General features: G+C 46.3%; 1 protein-coding gene across 1 annotated transcript in view; it reads right to left on the bottom strand.

Moving 5' to 3' along the window:
• Positions 1-13,179, bottom strand: part of TNFRSF8 (TNF receptor superfamily member 8) — a 39,261-nt gene extending 26,082 nt beyond the window's left edge. Inside the window, exons 1-4 of the mRNA XM_060012185.2 lie at positions 13,089-13,179; positions 4,901-5,053; positions 2,381-2,474; positions 1,869-2,026 (exon numbers count right to left, since the gene is read on the bottom strand). Of these exons, the coding sequence (XP_059868168.1) occupies positions 1,869-2,026; positions 2,381-2,474; positions 4,901-4,988 (340 nt within the window). The 5' untranslated portion in view covers positions 4,989-5,053; positions 13,089-13,179. The remainder of the gene's footprint in view (positions 1-1,868; positions 2,027-2,380; positions 2,475-4,900; positions 5,054-13,088) is intronic.
• Between the last annotated feature and the right edge of the window lie 735 nt (positions 13,180-13,914).

The raw sequence follows: 13,914 nt of genomic DNA, 5'->3' as shown, positions 1-13,914 counted from the left end.
AGGTTTAGAAAGGAAGATACCAGGCAGTTATGGATAGATGATATCATTGAATGCACAGATAATCTGAAGAGTCTGAAGGTACATTATTAGAAGAAATCAGTGAGTTTCGCAGGGTAGTTGGATATAATGTTATTATATCAAAATCAATTGAACGTCTATGTATTTGCATGGAACCACATGAAATTGCCATTTTGATAGTACAGAAACAGTCAAATACTGGCATTGCACATAGTTCAAAATAATACAATAAAAAGTTAGAACATGAAATATTAAAAAATATACCATTTACATCATCATCAGAAATACCAAATACTTAGAAATCTAACCAAAAGATGTAAATATTTCTACACAGACAATAATAAAACATTATTGGGAGAATTTAAAGAAGGCCTAAATAGGGGTGGGAGGGATAAATTAGGAGTTTGGGATTAACATATATAACATATATGTTTGGGATTAACACATAACATATATTTTATATATATACACTACTATATATAAAACAGATAATCAACAAGGACCTACTTATAGCACAGGGAACTCTATTCAATACACTGTTATAACCTATATGGGGAAAGAATCTGAAAAAGAATAAATATATGTATATGTAGAACCGAATCACTTTGCTGTACACCTGAAACTAACACAACATTGTAAATCAACTATACTCCAATATAAAATAAAAAATTTTAAAATAAAAATAAAGAAGACCTAAATGAATGTAGACTATACCATATACTCAATACATCAGAGGTGGATTCTCTTCAAACTGATGTGTAGATTCAATGCAATCCCAATTAAAATCCCAATAGGATATCTTATGAGATTTGAAAAGCTGATTCTAAAATTTATGTGGATATGCAAATTACCAAGAACAGCCAATACACTGTTGAAGACCAAAGTTGGAGTAGTTGCTTAAGCATCCAGACTTACTGGAAAACTGTAGTAATCAGAGAGAATGGTATTCACACGGAATACACAGAGACCAATGAATAGAATAGAGACTCCAGAATCCTGCCCACACATCTATGGACCCTTGATTTACAACGAAGATGGCACGTGAAACGGTGGGGAAAAGACAATTTATTTGATAAATGGTGTGGGTTCAACTGAATGTTCATGGGGGCTCTTTAAACAAAGGCAAAACAGCAATGACCTTAGAAAATAAATGTAGGGCGTCGCTGAGACTTCAGCGGAGGAGAAGCCGTACAAAGCAGGACATGGAAAGCGCTGGCGTCATAACGGAAAAGATGGATCAATCTGACTACGCTGAAATGAAGAGCGTCGCTTCCTCAAAAGACACTGCAAAGAGGAGGAGAAAGCAAGCCACGGGGTGGGAGAAGATGTTTTGGACACAATTATAGGACAAAGAATTATAAGAAGCCCCAACAAATCAATTTTTTAAAAAGAGAGAAATGAAAACATACATTCACACAAATGTTTTTCATTATAGCCCCGAAATGGAAACCACTCAAAAATCCAAAAACTGTTTGGATGAACAAAGTGTGGTATCCCTATACAATGGAAGGCTATTGGGCAATAAACAGGAGTGAGCTGAGGACCCCAGTCTGTCACCATGGGAACCGGGGGGGGGGAACATCGACACCTGCAGAGGGTGGCCTGCTCTGCTGCACATGCCCCAGCACCTGCCTCAGTGTCGGGCACCCGAAAGGTGACATGAATGAGTCCTTCCATTATCTACTCTGGCCCTCGAAGCCCTCAGCCCCAGAAGACCCGGAAACCCTCTTCTCCCCACGCTGGGAAAGACCACAGCTCGGTGCCTGCCTGCCCTGACTGCCACACACAGTCGCCCAGCCATCGGACACCGTTTCCCTGGAGACAGCGCACAGCTTCTCTGGAGAACTTACCTGGATCTGGACTGAGCCTCCCCACGGAGGAGCTAGAGTGGGCAGTGATTTCAGAAGCATCTTCTGGGGCGAGGGGGGCGCCCCCTCCGAGAAGTGTGGTCCTGGCATCAGAGCTTGCTGGAGAGGTCAGGGTGGGCTTGGCCTGGGGGATGGTGCTGCTGGGAAGGAAGCGGGGGATGGGTCTGGCAATTTTCCTGATGGGACAAGGGGAGTCTGTGCTCAGCGATAACCGTTTCCATAGAGAATAGATCCCCAGACGCTCTGCCCACAGCCTCTGGCGGGCCCACCGTCAGCTCCCGGGAGTAAGGGCTGTGTTTTCTAGGTCTTCTCGGTCTCCTGTGTGCTCAGGGCAGGCTGGGCACACAGTAAGGCCTCAAATGACTTGTGGGTTGGCAGAGAGGCTCCCTGGGCTGAACCCCATCCTCACCCCCAGCCAGCAGTGCCCTGGACCTCCTGTGGGGTGGGACAGCCCCACGCTAAGGTCAGCAGGATAGGAGGGGGCCGGGAGTCACCTGGCAGGGGCCTTGCAGTCCTGCGGGCTGGCGCTGCAGTTGGGGCTGGCCCCTGGGGAAGGCAGCTCACAGACAGTGTTCCTCTGCGCTGTGCCTGCAGGGAGGATGGTGATGCCTTCAGACTTGGTATTACAGAGCCAGAGGCTCCGAATACGCCTTTTACCACCGCAACCCAGGAAAACACAGTGGCCATCTGATGTTTGTGCCTGCCCAGCCTCCGTTCCCTTTTGGGGTAAAGCCGTACAATTTTCCCTGGAGAATTACACCTCCCAGTCTCAATGTCTGTGGTAGGGTGCTGGGACCCCACTTCAGGAGTAGCCATGGGACCAGGCTGGACCAATCAATCCATCCCATTCCTCTGGCCATGATGGACTGGTTCAGGGGTGGGCACATGACCCAAGACACGTCTATGAGAGGCAATTTCAAGATTTTATTTTGGTTGTTGAGAATATGGGAAGGAGAAGCTGTCTTTCCACTAGGGTTGGGTAGGAAGCAAGCCAGGAGCTGCTGGTAGGTATTTTACAGACAAACGAACACATAGGGTAGTAGAGATGAGAGACGGGAAAAGACAGAGCTCCTGGATCCAGCCATGCCTTAAGCTCCACTAAGCTATCCTCAGACACTTCAGTTACATGAGCCAAAAACATGGTAACTTGCAAGCCAAAGAGTACTGGAGAATACTGGGTGGAAGCAAAAGTGGAGAAGAAAACACATAGTGCTTTCAATCAAGTGGACTGGAGTTTGGAAGTTTTGGTAGAGGAGGGTGTGAGCAATGCTGACTTATCTATCTGCACTGTGGTGAGGTGATAAGACCTGGGCATAAGGTTCAAACACTGGATTAGATATTCTCTGCTCTGCGGTCTTGAGCAATTAATTACCTGCCATCTCCGAACCTCAATTTCCTCACATAAAATGGGGCTAATACAGTCTTATGACGTCTGGAGAATTTCAGGGGAGAAAGCCTATGCAAGGTCTTAGTGTAAGGCTTAGCCATAAGCTTGATCTGAGACAGAAACTACTTTCCATTCTACAGCAGAAGAGACTGAGGTCCTGCGAGCTGCTCAGTGGGAAGTCCCACAGAGGAATCTAGAAGTTAGCCAGGCTTTCGCGGCCAAAGGTTGGAGCACTTCTAAAGCAGTGCCACAAAAAAAAAAAAAAAAAAAAAAAGCAGTGCTGTCCAATAAAATATGTCAATCACATGTCATCGTTTTAAATTTTCTAGTAGCCACATTTTAAAAAGTAAAAAAGAAGTGAAATTAAGCAATACGTTTATTTAACCCAATATATCTAAAATACTATGCCAATAGGTAATCAACATAAAAAATAATTAATGAGATGTTTTACATTCTTTTCCTATACTAAGTATTTGAAATCGGGGGCATATTCTATACTGACAGTACATGTCAGTGCAACTGGCCACATTTTAAGCGTGGCCCGTGGCACCGCCTCGGGCAGCAGGTCTGGGGGCAGCAAAGAGAGGCCTCTGGCGCCACCGTGTGGCAGGTGCAGGAACACCGTCGAGAGAGCTTCGCCAGCCAGAGCTGGTCCACAGGCTGGAGCAACAGAACTCAAGGCTACTTTTCTTAGAGACACAAGAGTTTCTGAGCTGAAAAGCCCCCATGCAAGGCCTTCTAGTCACACCTCTGCATTTTACAGATGGGAAGACTGAGGCCCAGAGAGGACTGGGAACACGCCCCACGAGGCAAAGCTGTACAAAACCCCAGGCACCTGATGTCCAATCCAGAACACTTTCCACGCCACCACCTGCCCCTGCTTGTGGGTGGCGGGCTTCTGAGGGTCCCTCTGCTGAGGGTTCTGTGTGACCAGAGAGAATCCGGCCAGATCTGAACCCCACCACCCCCAGCTCTGATCTCCCTGTCACATCATTCAACACATATCTCTGAAGAGCAGATTCTGTGCTGGGTGTCTAATTAGGCAGTGGGGAGATGACCGTGGCCCTCACGAAGCTATGGCCTAGGGAGGGGTACAAGCACCGACCACGCCGAGACAGACACAAGTGTTCGCCTCCATGTCGAGAAGTGACCTGGGAGAGGTCGGGAGGAGATGTTTGGACAGAGAGCTGAAAGCAGAGTTGACTGAGTGAACGGGGAAGGAAGGGTGTCCCAGAAAGAGCGAACAGCATGTGCGAATGCATGGTAGAGTGAGAAGCACGGTGCATCCCTGGACCAAAATGGGAAACCAGCCCTCATCTTCCAGGAAACTCCCAGGACAGAAACTTCAGGTTTCTTTCTTGTTTATCAGGCATCAAAGAATTTCTACCCTGATCCTCAAACCAACCTAAGACCTCTTCCAGCCAGGGCGGTGCCTGGGACTCTCTGAGCCTGGGACCTGAGGTGCAGGGAAGGGGCAGCAGGGGCCTCCGTTTGCATCCCTGGCATCATCGGGATAGGAGATGTGATCTGTCCAACAGGAAGGAGGAGGTGGGAGGTGGAGAGTCGTTGGGAGGTCTGCGGAGGTGAATCATTGGCACAGATCGTGGTCCTGGGTGGGGATACTCACCCTGGAACTTGACAACCATCCCTGTTGGGCAGACGGAGTGAGGGATGCAGCGGGCACAGGAGTTGACGACTGATGTGCCACAGAACATGCCAGTCCGGCACTCGCAGACGCGGGTAGAGTTCCATGAGCATGGCTTCTTCTCCACGAGGTCGTCTAAGGGACACAGAGAAGGGTCACCGGGGACAGAGGGAGGGCAAGGGAAGGGACTCAGAAAAGTCCCAGGGACAGTCCAGCACATGAGGGAGGATGCTGCTATGGCATTCTGTTGGGCAGGGCAGCTGGTATGTCCAGCCCTTCCTTCCAGAGTGTTCCTGATGTGAGGACTAGAGGGCAGGCGGGGTCCATGAGGCAGCCTCCACCTCCCAGCATGCATCCCTGGAGATGACTAAAATGGTATTAAAAAGAAGTGAATGTCCCAATATTAAAATGGGCAAAAAAGACATGGATGAGCATTAAGTGCAAACTTCTCAGTGAAAGCAGCCAATTGGAAAGGCTACATACTGTGATTCCAACTACATGACCTTCGGGAAAAGACAAAACTACAGAGACAGTAAAAAGATCAGTGGTTGCCAGGGTTTGGTAGGGGGTGCGGGAGGGGAAGATGAATGGGCAGAGCACAGAAGATTTTTAAAGCAGTGAAACTATTCTGTATGATAGTGCAATAGTGGATAAATGACATTACACATTTGTCAAAAATCATAGAATATACAACACAAAGAGTAATCCTTAACGTAAACTACGAACTTTAGTTAATAATGCACCAATATTGGTTCATCAACTGTAACAATGTACCACACTAATGCAAGATGTTAATACTGGGGCAAAGTGTGAGGAGAGAGGCATATGGGAAATCTCTGTACTTTCTGCTCGGTTTTTCTATAAACTGAAAACTGCTCTAAAAAGAAGTCTATTAAATTTTTGGGGTATTTTTAATGGGCAAAGGATTTAAGAAGACTTTTCTCTAGAGAAGATATACAAACGGCCAGTAAGCATATGAAAAGATGCTCAATGTCATTAGTCATCCGATCCATCTATGAGTCATCAAACCAAAACCATTATGACAGACCACGCCATATCCACTAGGGTGGATGGAATAAAAAAGATAGACAATGACAAGTGTTGGCGAGGATATGGAGAAATTGGAATCCTCATAGAATACTAGCAGGAATATAAAGTAGGACAGAGCTGTGGGAGGCAGTCTGGCAGTTCCTCAAAAAGTTAAACATAGATTTACTATATGATCCAGCAATTCCACTCTTAGGTACATACCCAAGACAACTGAAAACATATGTCCACACAAAAACGTGTACATGCATGTTCATTCCAGCATGATTCCTAATAGCCAAAAAGTAGAAACGACACCAATGTCCATCAACTGATAAACGGATAAACAAAATGTGTTATATCCATATAACACAATATTATTCAGCCATAAAAAGGAATGAAGTGCTGATACACACTACAACATGAATGAACCTTGAAAGCACTATATAAAGTGAAAGAAGCCAGACGCTAAAAGCCACTTACTGCATGAGTCCATTTATATGAAATGTCCAGTGTAGGCAAATCCATAGAGACAGAAAGTAGATTAGTGATTGCCAGGGGCTGGAAGGAGGGGAGAATTGGGAGCTAAGGGGGTTTCTTTTTATTAGATAGTGGTGGTGGTTGCACATTATGAATATAATAAAACCACAGCACTGTACACTTTATTTATTTTTTAATAAATTTATTTATTTATTTTGGGCTGTGTTGGGTCTTCGTTGCTGCGCGTGGGCTTTCTCTAGTTGCAGCGAGCAGGGGCTATGCGGTGCGCGGGCTTCTCATTGTCGTGGCTTCTCTTGCTGTGGAGCACAGGCTCTAGGTACGCGGGCTTCAGTAGTTGTGGCACGTGGGCTCAGTAGTTGTGGCTCGCGGGCTCTAGAGCGCAGGCTCAGTAGTTGTGGCGCACGGGCTTAGCTGCTCCGCGGTATGTGGGATCTTCCCGGACCAGGGCTCGAACCCGTGTCCTCTGCATTGGCAGGCGGATTCTTAACCACTGCGCCACCAGGGAAGTCCCACACAGCACTGTACACTTTAAATGATGAATTTTATCTTTAAAAAAAAATCACTGGTAAAAATAATAATTAAAGAATGCAAATATCCCTGGGAAAACAAGAAGGGGCATTTTTGGTCAGCCAGAAATGATGAAGACTTCTTAAATATGGAGGGCAGATGGAATTGGATGGAAGGAGACCACAGTCCAAAACGTACCCCATACGACTGATTATGCTAGGAGAGGCTCTGGGTTCTTGTCTCCAAGTGGGTGAATGGTAGGGGCAAGCGGGAGGGAATCCCACAAGGAGTGCAGCAGAAGCACCCAGGTGGGTCCCTCGCCCCACATTCCTCATCCAGTCACACCACAGAGCTAGAAGCCAAGCGTCTCCCCAAGGATACTCGGGTGAGGTGAGCTGGGCGGCGCCCCCGGGCTGGTCAGCCGTGGGGGAAGGAAGGGACCCTGCAGACCCAGAGCACCAGCCTCTGACAGATCCTGCCCGGCACCTCCACCCCACCCGCTCATCCTCGCAGTCCCCGGAGGTGGATTTCACAAGCCCCACTCGCAGACCCCCACCCTACCCCAGTCATCAGATCCCACGTGCAGAACTCGAAGTAACCACAGACCAGAAGAAACAAGCACCAAGAAAAAAGAGCCCCAAACTCAAACAGAACTAACGCTCAAGAACACAGATAAAAGAGAAAACAGGACAAGCCTTTGGAATCAGTACAATTAATATCCTCAGACATGCAAAAGGAAATTGCAGCTATGAGAAGGAATCCCCTGGAGCACAGTGACGCGTTCCCCAAATCCTGTTTCAAATGGACTCAGAGGAAGACTACATTTCCCAGCCTCCCTTGCAGATGGATAGGCGGTCATGTGACTTGGTTCTGGCCAATGGGGTGTGGGCAGCAATGATTAAAAGACACACAGACACACACACTCCTACGCCTGGCTCCTAAAACCATCTCGGGACCCTCTCCTCTCTCTTCCTTGTTGTAGTGACCCTGGTACAGCCCCTCACTCTCACCTAAAGCCTAGAAGCTGTACTGAGGAGAGACTAAAATCCTGATAATTTTCAAAAATCTGGCGACTCCACCTAAAGACAGTGGGTAGACATCCACGGAAAACAAAAGAAAAAAACACTCTGAGTAGCTGCCTGCATGTAATATCAAAGGCCTGGGCAGAGGCAGAAAAGACTGCGTGGGGCTTCCCTGGTGGCGCAGTGGTTGAGAGTCCGCCTGCCGATTCAGGGGACACGGGTTCGTGCCCTGGTCCGGGAAGATCCCACATGCCGCGGAGCGGCTGGGCCCGTGAGCCATGGCTGTTGAGCCTGCGCGTCCGGAGCCTGTGCTCTGCAACGGGAGAGGCCACAACAGTGAGAGGCCCGCGTACCGCAAAAAAAAAAAAAAAGACTGCGTGGACTTGCCAATTCCCTAGTTGAGGGAATGAGCAGAAGCTCCAGGAGTGGGGGGCACCCCTTTCTAGGCAGCAGGAGCTTGGTAAAGACCATCTGACAGAAGAGAAGGCAGAGCCCCACCACCATGACAACACCCATCTCTGGCTATTCTCTGACCCCCACCCAGGCCGCCCTCAGGCTCCTAAAGCGAGTTTCAAAGGTAACAGTCAGGATTCCTCAAGAAATTAAACATAGATTTCCCACATGATCCAGCAATTCCACTGCTGAGTGGGTAAAGAATTGAGAGCAGGGACTTGAACAGCTATTTGTACAGCTATGTTCATAGCAACAATATTCACAATAGCTAAAAGGTGTAAGCAACCCAAGTGTCCATGGACATCAACGGATAAACAAAATGTGGTAGGTCCATCCAATGAACTACCATTCAGCCTTAAGAAGGAAGGAAATTCTGACACATGCGACAACACAGACGCACCTTGAAGATATTACGCTAAGTGAAACAAGTCACAAAAGGAGAAATATTGTATGATTTCACTTCTATGAACATCCTAGAGTAGTCAAATTCATAGAGACAGAGAAGAGAATGGTAGTTGCCAAAGGCTTGGGGTGAGGGTGCGGGGAGCGAGGAGGAACTAGTGTTTGATGGGGAGAGAGTTTCCATTGGGGAAGATGAAAAAGTTCTGGAGCTGGATGATGGTGATGGTGACCCAATAATATGAATGTACTTCATGCCGCTGAACAGTACATTTTTAAATGGTTAAAATAACAAATTTTATGTTACGTATATTTTACCACAATTTTTTTTTAAAGTAATTCTCGGGAATTCCCTGGTGGTCCAGGGATTAGGACTCAGTGCTTTCACTGCCATGGCCCAGGTTCAATCCCTCGTTGAGGAACTAAGACCTCGCAAGCCCCGCCGCACAGCCAAAAAAAAAGTAACCCTGAGAATCCCCAGTTGATGCTCTAAGCTGGGAAGACGAACTCAAGGCCAGTGAGATGGGGCAAGTGTGAAGGAGAAATCCCTCACAGTGTATCAGGGACAGAGTTGCTGCCCCGGCTAAGCTCAAGCAAGAAGGAAAAGTATAAGAAGGCGACAGTGCAAACATGCTATAGCAGGAAAGATGGAAGGGAGGGAGGAGGGAAGACAAGAACAAGAGAAAGATCTAAAAAAGATAGGAATATAGTTTGCAAGGACAAAGAACCCAGTCTGCAACTAACAAGCAATCCCAGGAGTGCTTCACACTATAAATGAACTTAATAAGAATAGTAATTCAATAAAGGAAGAACTCAAAAAAAAGATGATGTTTTAAAAGGATGAGATAAGAAGGGAGACTGCAGAGCAAAAGAAAACAAATTGAGATGCACAACACCATAATTAGAAATTCAGTAAGTGAACTACCAGTGTCCTGGGGGCTCTGTCTTGCCCTGGGCAGCAAGAAACAAAAAAGATTAGACAGAAAATTGAGTTAACAGCATGAAGAAAAGATTGAGAAAATACCGGTGAATGCAAGGTAAAAAGACAGATATTAATGCAATTAATGAAGATGATAGACAAGGAGGAAAGGCAAAGACAATCAAACATGAGAATAATTGGTGTCCATCAAGTTGACACTGAGATATATCTGTTTAGCAGAGATAAAATCCATGTCAGTTCCCCTGAAATGAAGTAAGAACTAAATCTGCAGATAGAAAAGACATACCAGATACCAGGAAGATTTGTTTCCAAACAATTAATATCAAGGCATATTCTGGTTAAGTTTTTGATCCTTAAGACTAGAGAAAGAATGATTCTTGCAGTCACCTACAAAGAGGGGGAAAGAAGCTGACTGCAGACTCCTCCACAGCAATAACCATCACGAGAAGACAGTGCACCAATGCCTACCAAGTTCTAGAGAAAATGTGTCCCAGGCGTAATATTATACCCGCCCAAGTTGTTATTCCAGTTTAAAAGCAACAGATATTCTCAAACATGAAAAAAGTGAAGGAAGATGCAAAGATGAGTCCTCCCTGAAAAGTCCACATGACAGTGAAACCTAACCAGTCAAGTGACAAATCAAAATGAAAAATTCAGGAATGAGAAGCTGTGATAAATGGACGCATAGGGCACAATGAATGAATTTAAATAGCAAAATAAAACTAACATGCCAAGGGACTTAGGGCCACAGAAAAGATGATAAACATCATAGACTATGACGAAGCAAAAATAATGTAAGCAATAAAAGTCAGGAAGAGGATGGGGAGGCCAGCGAGCCATTCTTTTTTTTTTTCTTTGCGGTACGCGGGCCTCTCACTGTTGTGGCCTCTCCCGTTGCGGAGCACAGGCTCAGGACGCGCAGGCTCAGCGGTCATGGCTCACGGGCTCAGCCGCTCCACGGCATGTGGGATCTTCCCGGACCGGGGCACGAACCCGTGTTCCCTGCATCTGTTCCCTGCATCGGCAGGCGGACTCTCAACCACTGCGCCACCAGGGAAGCCCGAGCCGTTCATTTTTCATTACAGGGAGTCAAGCAACTCTCTGCTACCCCAAAATTGAAGCAAGTAGAATATGACTGTACCAGAAGAGACAGTCATTCCTTAAATCATTCCTAGCCGCGTATTGATTTTCATCACCTCTTTTGTTAATTTCAGAGGGTTTTTTTTTAGGAACTACTGTCTCTTGTGATAGTTTAGCTTCTTCACTTTGGCTCCTTCTTCCTCTGATATATTTGAATAAAGTTAACTATAATCATTTTCACGCCATAAATAGTACGATCCCATCCTCTTAAAGATTCCTTCTTTCTATGTGTGTATAGTCTGTCTGGCTACTAACCTACCCATTCTTCTCTCTATAGAGAGGGACAGAGAGGTGTCAGTCACCCACTGGTGGGGGAGGGGCAGAGTTGACTTTCTTCCTTACACTTGTGTATTGCTTGAATTTTTATGATGGACGCATATAACTTTTGTTTAATAAAATGTGGTCGTTCATTTAAAATTTTTTAAAGACACACCAGAGAAATGCTAACATAAACAAGAATGGCAATATTAATATCAAACAAAAATGGAATTAAGGCAAACACATTATAAGAAACAAAGAGGTGTCTTTCATGTTGATAAAACGTCCAGCCCACCAAGATAGCAATGATACTCATCAACATTGTACCTAATAACATAGCTTTGACATGGATAAAGCAAAACTAGAACACAATGAAAATCTGATGAAAAACAAGCATATTGGGAGATAGATTTTAACATGTCTATCTCAGAAACCAACCTCTGTGAAGGCGACAAAATAAATAAGGATGCATATTATTAAAATAACATAATCAACAAGCTTGATCAGATACGTATACATGGAATTTTGTACACAACAAGCAGACTATGCATTTCCCCCCCAAACACACTAAACATACTAAAAAGCATGAAAATGTATTAGGCCACAAGAAATCTCAACAAATTTCCCCACCTCACCCCCCAAAAAACCCAACAAACGCGAGACAGCACACAAACCATATTCACTACCCACAATAAGAAATTAACGAAGAAAGCACGCATTGAAGAAGTTCTCCTGGAGGCACTGTGGTCTTAGGGAAAGAACACAGCCCTTCGTGTCAAACCAGCAGCTAAAACTCTAGTGCTGCAAATTACCAGAACATTGTAATTTTGGAAAGGCCCTTAACTTCCCTAAACCTGTTTCCTCACTGTAAAGCTGGGATAAGAAAAGAATCTTCCCCTAGGGGTTTAGCAAAGATTAAACTTAATACGTGGGACTTCCCTGGGGGCGCAGTGGTTAAGAATCTGCCTGCCAATGCAGGGAACACGGGTGAGATCTCTGGTCCGGGAAGACCCCACATGCCACGGAGCAACGAAGCCCGTGCACCACAACTACTGAGCCTGCGCTCTAGAGCCCACGAGCCACAACTACTGAGACCGCATGCCGCAACTACTGAGCCTGCACGCCTAGAGCCTGTGCTCCGCAACGAGAGGCCGCCACAGTGAGAAGTCCACGCACCGCAACCAAGAGTAGCCCCCGCTCGCCGCAACTAGAGAAAGCCCGTGCGCAGCAGCGAAGACCCAACACAGCCGAAAATTTTTAATTAATTAATTATTTTTTAAAAAGTAAACTTAATACATAAGTATGAGTCCCTCCCTTGAGGAAACTTGGTAACTAAGTCTCTCTAAAAAGTATGGATGCAGGGAATTCCCTGGCGGTCCAGTGGTTAGGACTCAGCACTTTCACTGCCGAGGGCCTGGGTTCAATCCCTGGTCAGGAAACTGAGATCCCACAAGCTGCATGGCGTGGCCAAAAACGAAAAAAAAAAAAAAGTATGGATGCAAAAGATCATGGTTGATATCAATTCACAAATCCAGAGGGGGTAAACTGAGGCACCAGGGGGCCGATTCAGAGTACAGGCACCAAATCTTTTTTTTTTTTTTTTTTTTTTTTGCGGTACGCAGGCCTCTCACTGTTGTGGCCTCTCCCGTTGCGGAGCACAGGTTCCAGACGCGCAGGCCCAGCGGCCATGGCTCACGGGCCCAGCCGCTCCGCAGCATGCGGGATCCTCCCGGACCGGGACACGAACCTGCGTCCCCTGCATCGGCAGGCGGACTCTCAACCACTGCGCCAGCAGGGAAGCCCCAAGGCACCAAATCTTGATCCGCCCCACCTTTCAGATTCTCCGCCTCCGCTGCCTTCCCACCCCCTCGAGGCTCCCCATCCTCCCTGGAAGGAGCCCCCGGAAGAGAGACACAGCCCTTACCTCCAGAACAGCTCACACAGGCTGTGCAGCGGCCATTTCTGTCCAAGTAGTAGTCGGGATCACACTGCTTCCTGCAGTCATCGGGCCCCTGAGGGCACAGCTCCTTCAGGGAACGCCCTGGGGAAGAGAAGCAGAGAAGCTCCAGGTCAGGCCACCTTGGAGGGTCATTGCTGCTGGGGTGTGGGCAGGGCCTGCCTCAGAAAGAGGTGACTCAGAGGTGACAGAGGTGGAGAGAAATGAGCTCCTGAGGAACATCGTTCAAACCTGAGTTGTGGCACCATGGACTACTCTGTTATTGACTCAATTATTTCCCTTTTGTCTTGTTTAGGCCTGAGTTAGGCTGCTGTTCGTTACAACCAAAGGAATCTAGAACAGCTGATCGCAACATTTCTCATGTTCCCTGGTCATTCTGGGAGAGCCTGTGGACCCTGCTCAGAATCTCATTTTCAAGTGCACAAAATAAAATACTTAGGATGACGGCGGAACCAGCTATGTTGGCAAACAGTTATCAAAGCGTTAAACAAAGTAATTTAAGATGCAATACATGTGATTCTTTGTAAACTCATTAAATAAGATCTAATAACTACCATAGTTTCAAAGTAGTGATGAAAGTAAACAAGGTCTTATGATATCTGCAGCAGTTGTAACATAATATGAGAACACCTGGTTTCTACTGATGGAAAAACTGTAGGTTCTGCTAGTACGGCTGTGCTTTGTTGCCTTAGTTCATAATGGAAGGAATTCATAAAGGGAATTTTTGTTAGAGGCGAATGAAAATAAGTGAACTCAATCAGGTTCATGGCTTCCCTGAAATCTACTCACGGAC

This window comes from Delphinus delphis, chromosome 1 (assembly GCF_949987515.2).
Source record: "Delphinus delphis chromosome 1, mDelDel1.2, whole genome shotgun sequence".
Lineage (NCBI taxonomy): Eukaryota > Metazoa > Chordata > Mammalia > Artiodactyla > Delphinidae > Delphinus > Delphinus delphis.
This window is presented reverse-complemented; position numbering and strand designations above follow the sequence as displayed.